The sequence below is a fragment of the Acipenser ruthenus genome, chromosome 12, assembly GCF_902713425.1.
Source record: "Acipenser ruthenus chromosome 12, fAciRut3.2 maternal haplotype, whole genome shotgun sequence".
Taxonomy (NCBI): domain Eukaryota; kingdom Metazoa; phylum Chordata; class Actinopteri; order Acipenseriformes; family Acipenseridae; genus Acipenser; species Acipenser ruthenus.
The window spans coordinates 35,347,771-35,369,232 of NC_081200.1; the positions used below are offsets into that span (position 1 = coordinate 35,347,771).

Below are 21,462 nucleotides of genomic sequence, written 5' to 3' on the forward strand. Positions count from 1 at the left end.
TATATATATATATATATATATATATATATATATATATATATATAATTATAATTTTTTTCCAGTAAATATAAAAATGAATAAATGCATCTCATATATTACTATTTTAATGTTGATCAATAAATACATTAACAGTATCTATCAGAAACACAGTTTTTTCAAACGGGTTACTGTTACAAAGGAAAAGGGAATAATTAACCTCAATTACATTCAGAAACTCAGGTAACCACCCCTCAAAGTTTCTAAGGCAGAATATTGCACAGTAAATGCACATTAATTACTTGTTTTGGTATAGAATGCTTTTGATGATATACTTCAGCCTTCAGTTAAACAATTAAAACATATAAAAATACATTACTCTTATTGAGTTGTAGAGCCTATAGATTAAGGGCATAAGTGCACATAATTGAGTGTATTTGTCTCTGAATATTACAGGTAAAAAGTGCTATTTAGTGCAAAATATTTATAAAAAAAAAAAACTGACAGCTTTGACCTTCCTGCAATTTTGAAGAAAAGGGCAAAAATCTCTAATTCAAGTTTTTCATTCAGTTTCACTCTTGATCAAGTCACAACAAACAAATCATTTTCCCCCCACAGCAAAATCACAAATAAAATAAATGTGATCATTAAACTATGTTGTTGTATTCATATCGGTACAGTATCATGTGGATGCAGTAGCGTAGTGATTGATTCATATATATAGTTTCCAATGTCCAGTATGAGTCAAGCTGTACAGAGGAATATCAGCTTTCAAGGATCCTATTCCATGCAGTCTTAACACGTTTGATAAGGAATAAAGAAATACATAACACTAATGGTATAAAATGGCTACAAATTGAACACCTTAGATAACAAAAAAAAATTAAATAGCAACTTTTACATTTATAGAAACTATGTACAATATCCAACTATTTTGAGGTAAACATTTTGGTGTCAGGTAATAAATGTGTTCATAATCACTGACACTTTTCCCAAGGACAGAAATACATCATTTGGATTCACATCAGATGTGACAATTGATTTTAAGCCTTCGACTTATTTACTGCTTTCAAATTATCTTACTGTGTACATTTCATAGCCACTTTGTATTTCAGAAAATAAATGAAAATAAGTTATTCTAAATTTAAATGTTTGGTGTAATGAGTTTGCTTCAGCTGAACATGTTTAAAAACTGGTCAAAGTTTTTTGAGCAATAATAATCCATATTCCATAAGAGTATTGTGCTTGAAGAATACACCAACTCTTCCTCTGTGTCTCAGTCAGAAAACAAATCTTGGTAATCAACCTGTGGAACAAAAACAAATCAATAAACAAAAAGGCACCAGGAAATTCAAAATAGAAGAGTCAACAGTCAATGTTTTTTTTTTCTGCCAAGTATCTGATTTCAGCACCCACACACATTTTTTTTCTTTGAATATAAAAATAACATGATTCATTATTACTATTAACAGATGATAACTATTAATTATTTTAAGCAATAATGGACTTCAAGTCATCTAACATCCTATACAATAATTATAATTATTACCTTGTGTCTGTAGTGGGAGATTTCAGAGGTTTTTTTTATATTACTTCTCTTCTGGAGAGTACCTGGCCATCTTGTTTTCTTCACTTTTTAAGTTTTTGTCAGATTCCAGAGTTTTGTTTATTTCTTCTACGGATGTTTCATAATCCACAATCTCAGGCTTTTTGGTCTCAAAATCATTTTGTTTTTTCTCAGTAGACTGTTCTTTGATGTCCCCAGATTCTATATTTTCAACTTTAGTCTCTGATTCCAATTCATGTTGTTCTGCCTCTTTTGGTTTACATTCATACTCTGCCCCAGTTTCAGTCTCTTTCACTTTAGCCTCAGCTGCTTCAGCTCCAGACTCTGCACATTTTGTGTTATCCACATACTCTGTCTTTCCTTCTTCAGTCCCAGATTCTGCCTTATCATCTGGATCTGCCACTACGTTAGCCTTAGTGACTATTTCTGGGTCTGCCTTTGCTTCTTTAACATCTGCCTCTTCTGCCTTAGTCTCAGTTGCTGCCTCTGTGTGCTTAGAATCTGATTCTGCTGCTTCTATAGCCTCAGCCTTTTCTACTTTAACCTCAGACTGTGTCTTTTCTTCTTTAGCCAATGTCTCTGTCTCTTTTACTTTATCATCTGGCTTTGGCATTAATGTTTTAGCTGTAGGCTCTGCCTCTGATGCTTTAAAATCTGCCTCTTCTACTTTAACATACAGCTCTTTTGCTATCGCCTCAGGCTCCCCTTCTACTGCCTTATCTTCATCCTTTTCTACTGTAGCCTCAGGCTTTGCCTTTCCAATTTTAGCACCAGCCTCTTCTACTTTAGCATCGGTTTTAGTCTCTTCTACTTTAGCATCGGTTTCAGCCCCTTCTACTTTAGCATCGGTTTCAGTCCCTTCTACTTTAGCACTGGTTTCAGCCCCTTCTACTTTAGTACTGGTTTCAGTTCCTTCTACTTTAGCATCGGTTTCAGCCCCTTCTACTTTAGCATCGGTTTCAGTCTCTTCTACTTTAGCATCGGTTTCAGTTCCTTCTACTTTAGCATCGGTTTCAGCCCCTTCTACTTTAGCATCGGTTTCAGTCCCTTCTACTTTAGCATCGGTTTCAGTCCCTTCTACTTTACCATCGGTTTCAGTCCCTTCTACTTTACCATCGGTTTCAGTCTCTTCTACTTTAGCATCGGTTTCAGCCCCTTCTACTTTAGCACTGGTTTCAGCCCCTTCTACTTTAGCATCGGTTTCAGCCCCTTCTACTTTAGCATCGGTTTCAGTCCCTTCTACTTTAGCACTGGTTTCAGCCCCTTCTACTTTAGCACTGGTTTCAGTTCCTTCTACTTTACCATCGGTTTCAGCCCCTTCTACTTTAGCATCGGTTTCAGCCCCTTCTACTTTAGCATCGGTTTCAGCCCCTTCTACTTTAGCATCGGTTTCAGCCCCTTCTACTTTAGCATCTGTTTCAGTCCCTTCTACTTTAGCACTGGTTTCAGCCCCTTCTACTTTAGCACTGGTTTCAGTTCCTTCTACTTTACCATCGGTTTCAGCCCCTTCTACTTTAGCATCGGTTTCAGCCCCTTCTACTTTAGCATCGGTTTCAGCCCCTTCTACTTTAGCATCTGTTTCAGTCCCTTCTACTTTAGCATCTGTTTCAGTCCCTTCTACTTTACCATCGGTTTCAGCCCCTTCTACCTTAGCATCGGTTTCAACCCCTTCTACTTTAGCATCGGTTTCAGTCTCTTCTACTTTAGCATCGGTTTCAGTCCCTTCTACTTTAGCACTGGTTTCAGCCCCTTCTACTTTAGTACTGGTTTCAGTTCCTTCTACTTTAGCATCGGTTTCAGCCCCTTCTACTTTAGCATCGGTTTCAGTCCCTTCTACTTTAGCATCGGTTTCAGTCCCTTCTACTTTAGCACTGGTTTCAGCCCCTTCTACTTTAGCACTGGTTTCAGTTCCTTCTACTTTACCATCGGTTTCAGCCCCTTCTACTTTAGCATCGGTTTCAGCCCCTTCTACTTTAGCATCGGTTTCAGCCCCTTCTACTTTAGCATCTGTTTCAGTCCCTTCTACTTTAGCATCTGTTTCAGTCCCTTCTACTTTACCATCGGTTTCAGCCTCTTCTACTTTAGCATCGGTTTCAACCCCTTCTACTTTAGCATCGGTTTCAGTCCCTTCTACTTTAGCACTGGTTTCAGTTCCTTCTACTTTACCATCGGTTTCAGCCCCTTCTACTTTAGCATCGGTTTCAGCCCCTTCTACTTTAGCATCGGTTTCAGCCCCTTCTACTTTAGCATCTGTTTCAGTCCCTTCTACTTTAGCATCTGTTTCAGTCCCTTCTACTTTACCATCGGTTTCAGCCTCTTCTACTTTAGCATCGGTTTCAACCCCTTCTACTTTAGCATCGGTTTCAGTCTCTTCTACTTTAGCATCGGTTTCAGTCCCTTCTACTTTAGCACTGGTTTCAGCCCCTTCTACTTTAGTACTGGTTTCAGTTCCTTCTACTTTAGCATCGGTTTCAGCCCCTTCTACTTTAGCATCGGTTTCAGCCCCTTCTACTTTAGCATCTGTTTCAGTCCCTTCTACTTTAGCATCGGTTTCAGCCCCTTCTACTTTAGCATCGGTTTCAGCCCCTTCTACTTTAGCATCGGTTTCAGCCCCTTCTACTTTAGCATCGGTTTCAGCCCCTTCTACTTTAGCATCGGTTTCAGCCCCTTCTACTTTAGCATCGGTTTCAGTCCCTTCTACTTTAGCATCGGTTTCAGCCTCTTCTACTTTAGCATCAGTTTCAGTCCCTTCTACTTTAGCATCGGTTTCAGTCCCTTCTACTTTAGCATCGGTTTCAGTCCCTTCTACTTTAGCATCGGTTTCAGTCCCTTCTACTTTACCATCGGTTTCAGCCCCTTCTACTTTACCATCGGTTTCAGTCCCTTCTACTTTAGCATCGGTTTCAGTCCCTTCTACTTTAGCATCGGTTTCAGCCTCTTCTACTTTAGCATCAGTTTCAGCCTGTTCTACAGGTTTCGGCTCTTCCTTTACCGCTATAGCTTCAGTCTCCTCTGTTTTTACCCCAGACTCGATTTCTTCTATTTTAGCCTCAGGCACATGCTCTGCCTCTCCTGCTTTATCATTAACCTCTTCTACTTTAGCATCAGTGTCTGCCTTTGCTACATTAGTCTCACTCTCTCCCTCTTGTACCTTGAGCCCAGCCTCTGCATTTTCTACTTCAGTCTCATGCTCTTTTATTTTTGTCTCAGGCTCTGGCTCTATCTCTACCATTGTTTCTAGTTTTGTCTCTTCTACTTTAGATTCTGCCTTCGCTACACCAGTTCCTGCATCTTCAACCAGATGTATCTCAGATTTAGTTTTTATCTCTTGTACTTTAACCTCAGAGATAATATCTTCTGCATCTTTTACATTAGCCTCAGACTCTGCCTCTTTTGCTTTGACCTTAGTATTTTCCTCTTTTGCCTTAGCCTGGGGCATTGCTTCTCCTGCTTTACCTTCAGTCCCAACCTCTTCAGCATTAACCTCACTTTTACCTTCTTCTGCTTTAATTTCCATCTCTGTTACTTTATCTCCAAGTGCTACTTCTCCCGCATTTATCTCTGGAATCAACTCTCCTATCTCTGCTGCTCTTCTAACACCTGTCTCTTCTACTTTGGCTCCAGACTCTGTCTCTTCTGTCTCAGCCTCAGGCTCTACCTCCACTGTCATAGCCTCAGGCTCTGCCTCCACTGTCATAGGCTCAGGGTCGTTCTCCCCTGCCTTAGCCTCAGCCTCTGACTCTACTACTTCAGCCTCAGTCTGTTCTGTCTCTTTATACACAGGATCTGCATCCATTACATTTGCCGCAGTCTGTGTCTCTTCTGCCTGACCCTCAGATTCTTCCTCTGCTATTTTAGTCTCAGTTTCTTTCATCTTAGCTTCAGGCTGATCCTCCACTGTCTTGGCCTCAAATTCTGTCTTACCCTCAGGATTTTTCTCTACTGCTTTAGTCTCAGTTTCTTCTGTCTTAGCATCAGGCTCTTCCTTCAGTGTCTCAGTGTCTGCCTCTTCTGTCTTAGACTCTGACTCTGCTTCTGTGTTAGCCTTAGATTCTGACTCCACTGTTTTAGCCTCAAGCTCTGTCTCCACTGTCTTAGTCTCAGACTCTGCCTCCAATGTATTAGCCTCAGGCTCTGTTTCTATCTTACCCTCAGGCTCTGTCTTGTCTGTTGTAGCCTCAGGCTCTGCCTCCACTGCCTTAGCCTCAGGTTCTGCCTCCAATGTCTTAGCCTCAGGCTCTGCCTCCAATGTATTAGCCTCAGGCTCTGTCTCTCCTGTCTGAGCCTCAGGCTCTGCCTCCACTGCCTTAGCCTCAGGTTCTGCCTCCACTGTCTTAGTCTCAGGCTCTGTCTCCATCTTACCCTCAGGTTCTGTCTTTTCTGTCTTAGCCTCAGGCTCTTTCTTTTCTGTCTTAGCCTCAGGCTCTGCCTCCACTGTGTTAGGCTCAGTCTGTTCTGTCTTAGCGTCACTGTCTACTTCATCTATGTTAGCCTCAGGCTCTGTCTCTTCTGTCTTTGTCTCAGGCTCCACATTAGCCCCAGACTCACCTAGTTTAACCTTAGGCTCAATCTCATCTACTTTTGCTTCGGGATCTGTCTCTGTCTCTTCTGTCTTATTCTCCTTATGATGATTATCTCCTACAGATTGTGTTGCTTTCTGAGCTTCTTCCTGGGGTTCCTCTTCTTTCATTTCAGTGTCTTTAACCAAGTCAGTTTGATCATCTTTAACAAGTGCATCTTCAGGGTTTACTGCTGATTCTTCTTCCTTTTTCATCTGCATTAATGAAAAGGCTACAGCATCTTCCGCTTCAGTACCTAGAACAAAATGTGAACAATCAGCTCTGGCAGTAGTTTTGTTCATTTACATAGGACACACAAATTGATCTGTATCTAGTCAGTACTTCTGCTTAACTTCTAGCTTAAATTCTGCGTGTTAACATTTTCTTTTTTTATTACAGTATGCAAGGTCTCTATAAGCAGTATAGAAATATGTAAGCTATAACCCACGGCGGGGTACTTCTCAAGCAGTGATTTTGTATTGCGTTGTGAGTGATAGGCTTCTTCGCTCAAGTTTAGGCAGCATTTTGCCAAGGAAATGTATTCCCATTGGTTCACAGGAGTACCAGTAGGGTTTGGTGTTCAAGGTTTGCTTCGGGGCTTTGCGTATGTGCAGGGAAAATGCTGATGCATCTGGAGGGCATTTTGCCATATATATACACACATATATGTATTTCAAGCTGTCCACCCTTCAACTGGTGTCGTCAGGCTTGGCAAACATGAAACCTTGCAAGTTTTCATTGTTAGCATCTGCCACTTGTTTTTGTCCTAGTTTTATGCTTTTGCTGACTGACAGAAATACATTATTGCTGTTTTTATACTCACTGTCAATTGTCTATAGCTATTAAAGCACTGTTAAAAAATATTTTCAGTCCCGCTCTCAACATTAAAAAACTGGACTGCGTACTGGTTGCCAGTTGTACTTCTTGCACTGGTATAAAATTCCCTCAGAATGCTGTTGAATTTTTGAGGATTTATTTCCTTAACATTAATGTCCATATTTTTTTCTTTAAGCCAGTCTTTAGGTACATTAACAGCCAATGTTGTAGTTTGTTGTGCGTTTTTTCATCTTTGTTTTCTTCGTTTTCTTTTTATTTGTGCCTCATTTCTTAAATTCTGACAGTTGCTGTAGTACAGGTGGACTGCTGTCTTCACTGAGAAATTTGGTGCTATATCACTTCTTAGCCCTCAAATATATCAAAGAAAAATGGGTGGTATGCCACTCATTTTGTGGCAGTGGTTTGATACTAATAAATGGCATTTTAAAATGCTGTAGTGTGTAGTGATTCACACTGTATGAAGCGTCTCAGTAGCATGTAAACTGTTTGTAAACACAATTTTCCAGCATACTCACGTGATGCAGTTTCACCAGTCATGGGTTGTGATTTTCCCAAGCCGTTTTATAAAGTAACTTATTGTATTGGAAAGTAGTAGGTACATTGTCATGACCATCTTTTTACTTTGCATCAGATTTTCATTCGGACCTGTGCAAGTTTGCAAGTTATAGGTTTCTTTTTTAACTAGAACATGGCTCTTAAGATCAGTGGTACACGTTTTGTTTTATAAAATAAAAATGCATACATGCTTCTCTTTCATTTTATGTATACAAGGCGTAGTCTCATTACCTTAAAATCAGTATTTCTACTTTTTTTTAAAAACAAGATAACCTTGAGCTTAAAAGTAGACACCATACCAATATGTATTATATATGGTTTTCTTGCTGTGCTTGTAGTTTCATCATCCTCATCAGTACTGGAGTCACTTGGTTCTGGTTCAGAACTGCAACGTGCCTCGTTTATTATAGCATCGGCAATTTTCTCCTTTACTGACTTGGCTTTTTATGAAATGCAGCAAAAATAAAAAACAAAAAGCAGACAAACACATCAAAAATATTAAAAGAGAATAATACAGGCTGACACATTTCCTACAGAACACACGATGGCCCTTATGTTATATTTCATTATCTGCTAAGAGTTATGGACAACATTCAAGTAGTTTTCATGCAGGAGTAAATCTCCACAAACTGAATAAAACCACAGCTAGAAGCCAGTAAAATCATCTTTTTTTTTTTTTTTTTTTTTAATGTACACTTTTTGTTGCTAATGCAAATGTTATAAATGCTGTTTTATAAATTAGCGAGCAAAACAAACATTCAAAATGGGATACCATGATTTTGTTATTCTGACTATCTATGTTTCTCATGATAACCCCCCCGTCTGCCCTTTTGGTCACTATCTTTAGTAAATATTTAGTACTTGGCTTTCAAAATCAACACCTTCTTCAACAATTATTTTAGTTTATTACGGTGTTTTGTTCTGTTTAGTGACAGGAAACAACCACCTGCACACAATCATGAAAGACGTTTAAATTAGTTTTGGTCAGATTATATTTATTTGTTCAATATAAGAATCCCAAAAATGAATTAAATATACATTTTGTAAAAAAAAAAAAAAAAAAAAAAAAAATTTAACAAATCCTGTAAACATAATTTATAAAATTCTTTTAGAATTTTTTGTCTTATTATTAAAACCAGCTTTGATGTTGTAAAAAAAAAAAGTATTATAGACAACAATAATCCTAGGAATTTACATAATTTGAAAGCTCATAAGTTTGGATAACATTACAGGGATATTGAATTTTTGAGTAACGTATGTATGCAGCGTATTTAATAAGCTTACTAATGCGTCATAAATGTGTCCCTTAGTGTTTGCAAGCCAGAAACAGAATAAATAGATGGCATTGGGTTAACAATTGAAATACACGCAATAGTGGGCTCTATTCAGAAAGCTTTTAAGTTACAATTTTAACTATTTAAGAAGAATTATTTAAGAATGTAGGTAAAAGTTAGCATATTACAACATTTGTTTATGCAGAAAAATCCATAGAAAATATAAAGTTTAACATTTACATTTTATGACAATCCACAATTTTGACTTCTAGCTTTTCTAGGTATATGCTTTACTGTGTATTACTAGTGAGTACGAATACTAGTGTCATTTGTTTATATGTTTGTTTTTGGGCCATAACTGGCATGTTTTCAATTTGAGTTATACACAGTAATACATGAGTTATAGAATAGAAAGCCAAAGTCTCCGACAGCAAACAGCAAAGATTATAAAGCAGTAAAAAAATAAAAATAAAAAAAGACAAAAAGGAACATCAAAACAAGAGACATGATTTTTACAGAACATATTATGATAATTTAAATACACATATTCAATCTTTTCTTCCACAAATTAGTGGAAAAATATTTTACATGCATAAGAAACATGAAAATCAATTTACAAAACAAACAGCACACAGTAAAGAAAAAAAAAATCTTAAAAGCCAGGTCACATGCAAGAGTCACATCATAGCTCTGATGAGCCAGCATACTTACCATTACCCTGTTTTTCAGCTTCAGCAGGTTCAGCAAAAATAGCTGTCTTGGTTTGAGCCTCTAGTTTTGAATCTGTAATGCCATCCTTGTCTTTTGCACTCCCTGGCCGTTCCATGTTGTCTGTTTGTTCAACAGCTTCATTTCTTTCAGAAGCAGTGAGTGCAGCACTCTCCCTTTCTACCTCACCAGTTTGTTGGTACTCTGTAGAAACCTGCTCGCTGGATTCTGCATTTTCAGCAACCTCTCTTTGTTTTGCCTCTTCATGGGTATGTTGTTCTTTGTCATTGTCTGATACAGCCTCCTCGTTTTTTACCTGGTCCTCCACGTCATTTGCTGCCTCGGATTCACTTCTTGGTTCAGTAATGGATACAGAACTGGAGGTTGTTTTGATTTCTTCTTTCTTCACATCATCTTTTGCCTCTTCTCTATCACTTTCTGAATCGTTTCTGCTGCTGCTTGAAGAATACAAGCTACTAGATGAGTCAGATGACCTTGCTCTCCTGCCACCTATGTAAATAATACATACTTTTTTGTTTTACATTTGTCAACATTTATTAAAACTCTGAACAGAACTGAGCAGAATAAATAAAAATAAAGTCTGAAGGAGTGTGTCAGGCAATGTTTATAATTTATCTATACTGATTCATATCACAGTACTTACAAATGAAAAGATAATTAGAGACTTTGATAGAAAGACATGGATTGCTTCTACAGTTTATCTTCTCGGGTCAGATTAAGAAAAAGGCCCTACAGAAGAACATGCCTTCCTTTTAGTTTTTGTGCAAGCCAACAAAATAAAACGGAACAGGAAATCATTTTGCAATGACTGCTCTAGTAAAGGTGCTTTGTACTTTACAGGTTTCTGGTGGATTAATTACTGAAATGATATTATTGGGATGTTTTCAAATCTAAGGGTTATTCAAATACATCAAAGAATGGTAATTTACCTTGTCTGCTATCCTCCTCCTCACTGTCAGAGTAGCTGGCTCTATCATCATCACTGCCAGAATGGTGCTTCTGTTTCTCTTTATATTTGGTCTCCTCTGTGTCAGAATGACCCCTTTCATCATCAGAGGGGGTTGATGACCTTCCATTCATGTCAGCCTCTTTTCTGTTCTCTTCTTTTGCATCAGGCTTCGCTTCATCTACTTCAAAATCGTCATCATATTCTGAAAGCAAAATGTTATTAATTAGCTGATAGCAGAATATAATTTGTCTTTTTTAGACAGTTGTTGAATGATTTTGTTGTCTCTCAAATCTCTCCTTTCTGAGGGCTGTCCCACAGAGGGCATGTGGCTGAGGTAATTTCTGACAAAATGTTTGGTGCTTATTGTTTTTCTCAGAGAACTTGAGTTATTCTTGCGTCCCCATTCACCATGTATACGACTACTATTACTACTACGACTACTACTACTACAGACAGATTAACTAGAACATGAACATTTTTTTGTACCATCCTTCAATTTTTCATCATCATTAACTTCAGGTATCTCATTCTCTTCTTTGGGTTCTAATTCCATTGGATTTTCCTCCTCAACATCTTCTTCATTGTGTGGAGATCTCAAGGAGGAATTTGATCTGCTCTCTTCTTTAAGCATCTCTTCGTCACTGCAGCTCTTGTCTTCTTTACCCTGATCTCTAGTCGACTCCTCTGTTTCTACCTCCTTTTTTATCCGTTTTGGTGGAGGGGTGGGTTTCTTATCTAAACCCACAGCAATGATACACCTGAAGACAAAATATAGAGGTGCACATATATAGTACAACACACAGTATATCACGGCAGGTACAAAATACATAGTGGGGAGATTTGTACAGTGCAGATGTTGACCTGTTGTTGAAATGCTACCTAAATAATTATTAAAAAAAAAAAAAATATATATATATATATATATATATATATATATATATATATATATATATAATATTAACTTTTGTAACAGTAATTGTCTTTTTTTTGTAAAACCGTTGGTATAGAACCTCAATATAAAAGATGAATATTAATTTTTTTTGGCATACTGATTTTTGTTTTAATAAAGAGCAGTACATACTGTATAGTTCTATTGATCACACTTTTAGAAATTCTTACCTGTAGCAAGGGGAAGCTCCTTCAACACTGACAATGCCAAAGTGCCCTTGTTTTCCTCCCAGTCTAGCTCCTTTACGATGTTTAAACTCGCAGCAGGAACTGAGCCTATCAACTTGCATTGTATTCAGGAAAAATGTAAGACTGAAAGGAAAACCGTGGTGGCGTCGGGAGACAAACTGAAAAGTTTCTGCAACATAAAAAGAAACTCTGTACTGTACCTCAAATAATTTTGTAGATTGTTATGCTCATCTGTATAACGAGGCCACGTCATGAGCTATCAAAGTATGTGACAATTTACATGACATTGCTTGATTTAAGTAACACTACTGCTACTGACCTCCTTCTGCGAGTCTTCCTTTGTAAACACAGAGATTTTCTCCACCACAGTGCTGCTGGTAAACTTTCACTTCATCTCTAAAGTCTGTGTCATCATGAGACAAATGAACACTCTTTCCAAAATACAACATGGTGACAGCAACGTTACTGTGCACAGACGTCTTGTGGAATTTAGCACAATCCTGCACAGAAAATAAGTAGATTCAGAAATATCACAAATCATGGACTTTTTTTTTTTCTTTGTTGAGGATAAAATTCTTCTTTCAATGCATTACCTGACCGTCAGTTTGCAATCAAATGAAAGGAAATCAGTAGTATTGTAGTACCACATACTGTTTTATGCTGATATCATAATTTTTTTTACCTTTGTTTCATCAATTCCATTTGGTGCAGTTGTAGGTCGTAGTCTTCTACCCCTTCTCGCTCCAATAGAGGTTCCTTTAAAACTTCGGTCCCTTTTTTGGGGGGGAGGTGGAACTGGAGTTACATAATTGTTAATAACTGGAAGTCGGTAAGGGGAGATTCCACTGGCAAAATCTGTCGAGGTAATATGCCTCCTTGCCTCTCTGTCAAGCTGTAAAATAACAACAGTCCGGATATGAAAACTAACTGAACCCCTATCCATTATCTTCTGATGTTTTAAATTGCAAGTAAAATATACACAGTGCTCCCTTTGCCATATGACTTACTTAAAAAAACAAAACCATGAAAAAAAAGAGGAAATTAATTAAGAATGGTTTTTGCATTAGATTACAGTACATACACATTTCCTGTCAACATGGCTTGACTGTGAATTACTGAATCAATGCACTGTATTTTTTATTCTACTGCCTCATGATTACATCATCTAGCTTCAAAGGTAAGGCAATACTGAATCTATCATTCACCCTGAATCTAAACATGCTCTGAGGTTAAAAACATACAAGCTTTAAGAGCTCATTCACTCTGAATAAATACATGAATTAACTGAAATGTAAAACAAGGCGTCTTAGTAACAAGCGTCTAACCGAATAGATGAAATGATGTTCTGTCTGTCTGGAGCCTGGGTATGTCCTTCTGGCTGATGCTGCAGTGCCATTGCTCTGTATGGGCTGCAAGCGAACAGGCCTTTGTATTTTTCCAGGTGCAGTGCATGGTCGAGGGGAAGCAGACTTCTGATTGAAAAAACAAACAAAAAAATGTTCCTGCAATTCTCAGCTTTAGGGATAATAAAAAATGCATGGCCATTATAATTCTGTGATCATTTGCAAAGCATGCAAAACAAAATGTAGCTGTCCACAAACACACAACATGTTCTGTCAGCATACAGAGATTTGCAACCTAAAATGACAAATGTGCAAGGAACTTGAAGCCAATTATACTTATGGCTTAATTTTTATTATGCATGTACAATATTTCAGCTATAAGCCTGAAATGTGTTCCTGCTTATGGCCTATATACAGTAGTGGGGTATTTAGGTTATAAGGTAACATGTATAATAAAGCCAATACTTTTGTCTACTCGACTTACTGTTTTACCTATTACATAGGTAGGACAGAATGATTTCCTGCTTTCCAATAAAAGTTACACTGCCTGTTGTATATACAAAATATACAACAGCTATAGCTATTGTGGTGTCTACTATTGCATACCATTCTTCAGAATCACAGAGGCCTGCCTGTACATGTCTGTACCAAATATCTGTGTCAATAAACTTTCTGAAATAAAGACAGTGTTTAAATAGTAGTTATAGAACACCCTGCAAAGTTTACATGAAACACATCACGTTACCTTTGCTGTGCCCCATATTGTCTATATCGCAGCATTATATTTTTAAACACAGTGCTGACTTTTTACATTTGTAATCACACATAACTGGATCATAAATCAACTGGATAATGCATTTCACAGCTATTAAATCGGGAGCGTTCACCAGGAGGAAAAAAAAAAGCTTTTAAGGAAGGCAGTGTATCCAGATCACACCCCTAACAGGCTTCTGTTCCCACAGTACGCCACTCATTTCCATTTTTATCCTGCCACATGTTCCTGATTAAAAGTTGCAAAAAAAAAAAAAAAAAAGTAATTCCCTGGTTTATTTACCTATGATGTGTGCGAATAAAAAATATATAAAAACTATCGGGAATACGTTGAAAGAAATTGCTGTGATATGGACGACACGGAATACAGCCAAGGTAATGTGTTTCTTGTAAACACTGCAGGGGGTTCTAAAGTATAACATTTATTTCAAATGTGTTTTTGTTTATTAGCAGCAAAAAACAGATTAACCCTCAGTAAGCAAGTTCTTTTTTATAAAGTACCTGTATGAAAGTACATTTTAATGTAAAGTTTGTTAATCAAATAGAGCTTACAAGAAAGAAACAAACAAGACTAATACCAAATGTGAACACAAAAGCATATTTAACCTACAGTACAGTACTTCTGCCTAATGCTAAAGTAAACAGTGTATGTTACACAGCTAATCCTAATATTTACCACACAAATCACATTAAACATTTTGAAAAGGCAGGGTAAACACTTAAGGTGTACATACAGCTTTTATATATGAATGGTTGCTCTGAAAAGGCACACAAACTCTTGGAACCAACTTACAATAAAACTTCCAACTATCTTTTAGTTAGTTTTTAGTTACTATTTCCTAGCAACTAGTTACTAATAGCTAAACAGGAAAACACATGCATGAATGTATTTCATTTTTAAATGACTCTTTCCTATAATTTCTGGTGCTCTTTCTCACTTGCCCACACAATGCAAAATAAACTTTTATTTGGACATGCATGGGTGAAGATGGCCAATGATCATTTTGACTGAAACTCCTGGGGCAAAACCAATTAGTTGCAGGAAGGACCAGTCAAGAGTTATTTCTTGTTTTATACCATTACAATGGTCTTATTGCTCTAAGAAATTGTGTCTTTGCCTTTGTGCTTGCTTCTAAACATGGTGCATTGAGTTAGAGGGCAAAACAATAATGTAACTGCTACTCGTGCAACAAGTCATTTCTTGCTAGTTTTAAAATATTTATATTTTTTACTTTAGTATTCAGGCAAGTTTTACACTTGCTTCAGATCGGGTTGTTGTTGAACTTAAACCTGTTCATGGCCCCGCAGCAACACAAACCTACTAACGTCCTTATTTAAAAAAAATACATAAATAACCATCTGAATATAATTTAATGAATTGAGAATAAAACAAATAAAACTAACGGAGAACTTTCACCCATGGACATGTTAAATTATTCTATTGAAGCTTCTTATAATCCGTTACTGAAAAAATTGTAAGCAGAAAAATACAATTCAATAGAAAATATTTTCCCAACAATAGTTCTCTGTGCAGTTCTTTGTAACATTTGCAGGACATGACTTACGGGTTCTGAGGATTCAGACTGACTGGCCTCTGGTCCAGAGTGACCGACATTGCCATTTCTGGGGGCTGTTGGTGGTCGTGGGGAGAGTAAAGGGACAACATCTTCATCACATCTCTTTGATCGTTCCACCTTTAAAAGATAAGCGCTGCAGTACAATTCTGTTCCATTTTCACAATGAAAAGTGGTTTAACAAGTTTGAAGGTAATATCAAATAAAAACTAATCCTATGTGCTTCATGGATAATGTTATTGATCTCATAACTCCAACCTGCAGAAGTAACAAAGAAAACACACAACAAAAAATAAAAACAAAAATATTTACAAACGGAACCTTCCGAGATAAACTACCTTGATCCTCTGCACCCGCTCTTTGCGTTCAAAATCTTCTAATTTCCTTTTGATCTCTATTTGATTGTGTCTCTAATTTGAGAAGATAGAAACATTAAAATAGTTTATTAAAGTAAAATACTTAAAGCACATTTCCAATGTACATGTTTCTCATAACTACATATTGAACTTCTGTAACTTTTCAACTTATATATCTTGACCTCACTGCATTAAAGTTTTCAGGGAAGCCTGAATTTTATTTTAATTTCTTTTTCAACAGTCAACTACAATTAAAGTACACTCAGTATAAAATCAGAGGGGACATTCTTTGTGTGAGGAATTTAAAATCTGCAATGAATTTACTTAATATTTGTATTAATTCTGCACTAGTATCATGCTCGTAATTTATTTTCTGCATTTGTATGTATCATTTAATTACAGTCATATAAACAACAACTGTATATAACAAAAATATAATTACTTTACCTCCATGTCAAGCACCTTGTGAAAGATGGCTTGTGCCAGACATTCTCGCACATATTTTTGATGATCCCTCCTCATTATGTTATGTCTGTACTCTTTGTCTGGTACAATTCTTCCATGTCTTGTAATCTATAGTCACAAGGCATAAGGATGTATTATAGGACATACTGTATTCCTAACAAGTACAATAAACCATTAAATTCAATCCCGAGTTGGGACACAGCCAAGCTGTAGATGAAAGGTGTGTGTTTGGTCTCTGGCCTTGCAGGTAAACTAATCCCGAAGATGATGAATGTAACAGTAAAGCCGGGTGAGCTTGATAAACTGCGTCGATGTGGCTTTAGCCCCTCTCCTGAATATCAGTCAAGCGTTTAGGTTGTATTTTGTAGTTTTGTAGAAAATTGAAGTCCTAAACATGTCTCATTTAAGTTTCATTATCTTCCACATTATTGCACATTAAATACATCAACATTTCTCATTGCTTCCCATTTGATTCTCTCTAAAAATAATTTACCTTTAAGGATGAAACGTTAAAATCTGCAATTGTGCTTCAATGTTTCGAACTCAACATACATACCAGTCCAACTTTCTGAAGATGTCTCCTTATTCTTGTGTTACTGAAGTACCCAGTCAGGTGTTTATCCGTTAGACTGTTGTAGGCAGCAAGTATTCTATAATTGAAATATAAAAATTCTTTAGAGCATTTACACTTCATACAGTCATACAAGGAAGATTATTATTATTTATTTCTTAGCAGATGCCCTTATCCAGGGTGACTTACAATTGTTACAAGATATCACACTCTTTTTTTACATACAATTACCCATTTATACAGTTTTTTTTTTTTTTTTTTACTCGAGCAATCTAGGTAAAATACCTTGCTCAAGGGTACAGCAGCAGTGTCCCCCACCTGGGATTGAACCCACGACCTTCCGGTCAAGAGCCCTAACCACTACTCCACACTGCTGCCCTGTGATTATGATTTCCCTTCACAAAATGTTTTATACTGACAGTACTCATTCAAATTAGCTTATGCTAAAACGTATTAGAAACTCATTAGAAACTGAGAAAGTCACAGACAAATGTATTCACTAGTGCCTTCTTTAGTGTACACCTTAGAATTCTTAAGATTCCAAGTTCAAATTAAATCTTTGTGACAAACATACTGTACATTGTGCGACCATGACAAGCTCTTTATTCTTTACTCTTTAAACATCCTGTTCATATTCTGTCTCCTAAGTAATCTTAGCCACTTTAAATAAGCAATTAAAAAAAACTCAACACAGATAAGCCACAGCTTGTGATTCATATGCATTATGTTGCTGTGTTCTTTGTTCCATACAATGAGGATGTTTCTTGAATTATTAATGCTGCTGTCTGCTGCCAGGAAGTTTTTTTTTTTTTTTGAAAAGCTGTGGTTTAGGAATCATTAGTTGACACAGTAAAGCAGTTGATTATGATGATCCTGTATTAAGGCTATGCACAAGATGCGTAAAAATCCACATGGTAACTATAATTGTGGTGGCATCACATGCTGTAGTTTCTTACTTGTTTAATGTGTACTAGAAACTGACTGCTTAATATTAGTCTAACAACAGAACAGTAATCTTCTTTAGTTTTACAGGTGAGCTCCAGGCCACCACTGTGTGTCATTAACTAGTGATGCCTTGTGTAATAACACAATAAATGTCCTCTTGCGTTTTTACTAAACATAACCATTTTCTCTTTTTCTCGTTCATATAAATGTTAAATACAATGCATTTAATACAAAACATACTGTCACACTAAATGAAAGCTGATACTGGATGAGGAAATTTTATTTTTTCCATTTGTTTTAGGACCCTAGCAACAATTAGTGTGATACAATCTGTTTGCATTCTTGAATACAGCCACTTCTTTGAACTTTGAAACAGCACCTTAAAATGTCTCAGGTATTTTGTTTGCTTTTAAAATATTTTTTTATTTGTAGTGCTGGTTAAACTATAATCGCAAGAAGTAAGCAACGTGTAGCTAATGAATAATACTATACAAATAATGTTGCACCACTTTACTGCAGATTTCCCTCCATGGACTATAGAAAGTGTTTGTCTTGGTAACAGCTCCTAAGGTCATACAATTGGTTAGATCCTAAATCTTAACAAGTGGAACAAAGCACATTCCTGGCTTTTTTGCCTTTCGCTTCCTAGTTGCACTACTTTCTAATAGTTCACTGTAGAAAACCTCTATAAGTTCCCACAACTGGACAAAGGGAAACAAAGTTTAAATGAGATACAATCTGTGTAAAAAAAAAAAAAAAGTGCAAGCATATAAATCTACTGATTGTTATTATCTGCTATGATACTACTAGACAACAAAACAAATACCTGTACAAGAAAAAGTAAACACAGTTCTGCCACCAGCACTAAAACGCTTTTATGACTGAGCCTATATTTAACAGTTCAATTTGGGTTTCTGTATACTACCAAATTCTTGGAACGATACAAAAACATTTGTTCCATATAAGACAGATTGCATTTTTTTTTTTTTTTTAATTTAGTCGTTGCCAATGATTTTTATCCAATTTTTCTCCCCAATTTAGAATTGCCAATTGTGTTATTATTAATCCCGGTTCACCGCTGCAACCCCCCGGCGACTCGGGAAACGCCGGCTGACACACGCCTCCTCCAAAACGTGTCCCTGCCAAGTCGTTTTTTTTTCACACCGCGGATCCATCAGACCTATAGTGCCGGAGGACAACATAGATCCGAATGGCTCCACTGCAGACCTGCAGGCGCCCTATCAGCCACAAGGGTCGCTGGTGCCCTGCTGACCTAAGCCCTCCCTACCCGGGCGGCCAATTGTACGCCGCCCCCTGGGAACTCCCGGTCATGGTCGGCAATGACCTAGCCTGGATTCGAGCCTGCGATCTCCATGCTATAGGGTGGATCCTGCACTCCACGCGGAGCGCCTTTACTGGATGCGCCACTTGGGAGTGTGTGATTGCTTGAGGTCATAATTCATGATCATTTTCAGTTCTGGAAGGTTAAGTTACCCACATTGGGTTGTAAGGCTTAAGAATAACATTGGTGTCAAATTTTCCAATGAGCTTTACAAGTACCCATAACTTGAACACACAATTATCTTAGGAAGTGATGAGAGAAGAGCATATTGAGATGAGGGTGATTATTTTAAAGCCAACATGTGTCTGTGCTTCAACTGATTTCTGCAGGACCAACAAGAAACACATATAGGCTACTGTAAGTCTGATTTGGGGTGTACCCTTCTGTATTCTTATTTTGTCAAAACACCATCAAGCATGTTTCCAAGATGAGGACAAATAACCGTATTCTTGTCTAAACTTCCAGTCATGTTATCCAGTTACCTCTGGATGAACTATACTGTATCAAATATTTTATAAACTACCTGAATCATGATGCAAAACTACATTGTATACTGTTACTTTTGCACTGTGCACCTATACCAATTCCCTAATGTCTGCAACTGTACTAGAGAAAACAGGATCTAAACAATCATGTAAAGTATAAGATTACTGTATCAAATAACCTGTACTGTATGAGCAAAGCTGGAAGACACTTAACCCTGGAGCTCTATGTGTTTATATCTGTGTGTCTCCCCATTGCAGCCAAACAAAAAAGAAAAAAAAAAAAAAAAGAAAAAAAAGAGGATCATCAGTGACCAATTCTGGAAAACTAAAGGACAATGGAACAAAATAAATTTGTTAAACTTGCTCAATTATACAGAGGCTTTCAAAATGTGACAGTTTTACATTTAGATGTTAACCTGTAGAGCAAAATCAGGAGGCCTACATTTTCATACAACTCTCATATGCGATTTTGAGATAAACTGTTTAAGTGACATTAATCCCCACATTCATTATTAATTAAAATCACATAACTACAGTAGACCTTCGAAAAGAAACTTAATATTATGCAGTCTTTTTTTCATTAACTGTGCATAATTTGCATTTAAATAACGTGTTAATCAAAATACTGACATGCTGTGTGTTGTTATCACATAAATTATAACCAAATTATTACATCAATACATCGTATAATATAACCACGTTACTTTACAAAAGGCTGATATTTTTGGTAAACAAAACTATTAAAATGGTATTCACAAATAACATTAAAAAAGGTTAACAAGCACAATATCTTATTCTACTTCACACAAAACAAAAGTAGAAATCAAACGTGATTTTTGGTTACCATGAACTATGACTTTACTATGAATGTACAGAATGAATTCGATTTCTGAACTTGGTATAATTTAGCAGTATACATATTTCTAAGATAAACCATTCCGCTCAACCACAAAAACAAAATCAAAAAACCAAAAATAATAATTTAAAAAGAAATGACGTTACGTACACGTTTATATTATACACATATATGCAGTGCAACGTAGACAATCGTTTAAAGCAACGTTAACATGAATACAAAATAAACATGCAATGGGTGTCTTATTATTATTATTATTATTATTATTATTATTATTATTAGGTAAAATTCTCATTAAACATTTTTTTTATTATTGCTTACCCGGGGTTTGGGCGACTCATGTTTTCTGAAGCCTGCGCCCTTTAATTTATGAAAATGGGTTATACTTTCAGGTATTTTATTCCCCTTACTTACAAAATAAACACATTTCTACAAACAAAACTGCGGCGTACAGGTCAAAATTCCTCTCAGCAACGGTCTGCTCTGCGCAAGAAACTCTCCTTACTGCAAACCTTTTTTTTTTTTTTTTTTCCGCAGCGACTGCTGACATCCACCCGTTGCTAAGGAAAGTCACGTGGTGATGCTTTACAAGAGGCGGTGCCGTTTCATTTCATCTCCAATTATGTTTATTTTCTGTATAACAAAGACTCCGCCCTTGGTGGTTTGCCGATGCGCTAGTGAGGTTGATTGGATACTTTGTGCCGTCAATCACTTTCTTGGCGTTACACCCTGGGTAGCGGACTTTGTTGACTTTGCACTACTGGATGTGAGCTCCTGTATAAAAACCAGGTCAGTCATATCAAACAATACTCGAGTCTCCATGCAAGTGAGGTCTGTGAATGTGACATTTAACACTTATGTCTGATGTAACTTGTCATTGTGAATTTATATGTAGAGGTTTATCATTATAGCAGAAAGTACACAATTCTGACTTGATATGTAAGCTGTGTCATATTCAGGATAGGCCAGTTTTCCAGCATTGCTTTGTATAGCATGAAGTACAGTCCATGGACGTATGTGAATTGAAAGCACAGAAACCATGCACACTGTTGACAAAGAGATGCATGAGCACAGAAAGACATTGAAAAGTTAATATGTGTTGACAGATTTTGTAAGGTGGGGAGCATTGTGTTAAAACTAATGTTTAATTTTTAGTTTCAAAATGATGCAG

At 36.8% G+C, this 21,462-nt stretch overlaps 1 protein-coding gene across 2 annotated transcripts; it reads right to left on the reverse strand.

Moving 5' to 3' along the window:
* Positions 1–63: 63 nt before the first annotated feature.
* Positions 64–21,065, reverse strand: LOC117417387 (glutamate-rich protein 3-like). 2 transcript variants are annotated; one of them, XM_034029522.3, is made up of 15 exons: positions 20,613–21,065; positions 16,649–16,742; positions 16,075–16,200; positions 15,610–15,681; positions 15,263–15,391; positions 12,909–13,055; positions 12,266–12,475; positions 11,903–12,083; positions 11,566–11,752; positions 10,933–11,204; positions 10,427–10,648; positions 9,480–9,986; positions 7,794–7,934; positions 1,526–6,358; positions 64–1,282 (listed from the first exon to the last, which is right to left on the reverse strand). In XM_034029522.3, exons 1-14 carry the CDS (start codon positions 20,630–20,632, stop codon positions 1,566–1,568), a joined length of 7,101 nt encoding a protein of 2,366 aa, XP_033885413.3. In that variant the 5' UTR covers positions 20,633–21,065; the 3' UTR covers positions 64–1,282; positions 1,526–1,565. The 2 variants fall into 2 exon arrangements, with proteins under 2 accessions (XP_033885413.3, XP_058890934.1); XM_059034951.1 differs by lacking the exon at positions 7,794–7,934.
* Between the last annotated feature and the right edge of the window lie 397 nt (positions 21,066–21,462).

Excerpts from the sequence above, each read along its gene's own strand:
- LOC117417387 (XM_034029522.3), bottom strand. The coding sequence starts at position 20,632 with ATGAGTCGCCCAAACCCCGG. Across the intron at positions 16,201-16,648 it reads ATCTTCAGAAAGTTGGACTG|ATTACAAGACATGGAAGAAT; the intron begins GTATGTATGTTG and ends TTGTGACTATAG. Across the intron at positions 9,987-10,426 it reads GGAGGAGGATAGCAGACAAG|GTGGCAGGAGAGCAAGGTCA; the intron begins GTAAATTACCAT and ends TTATTTACATAG.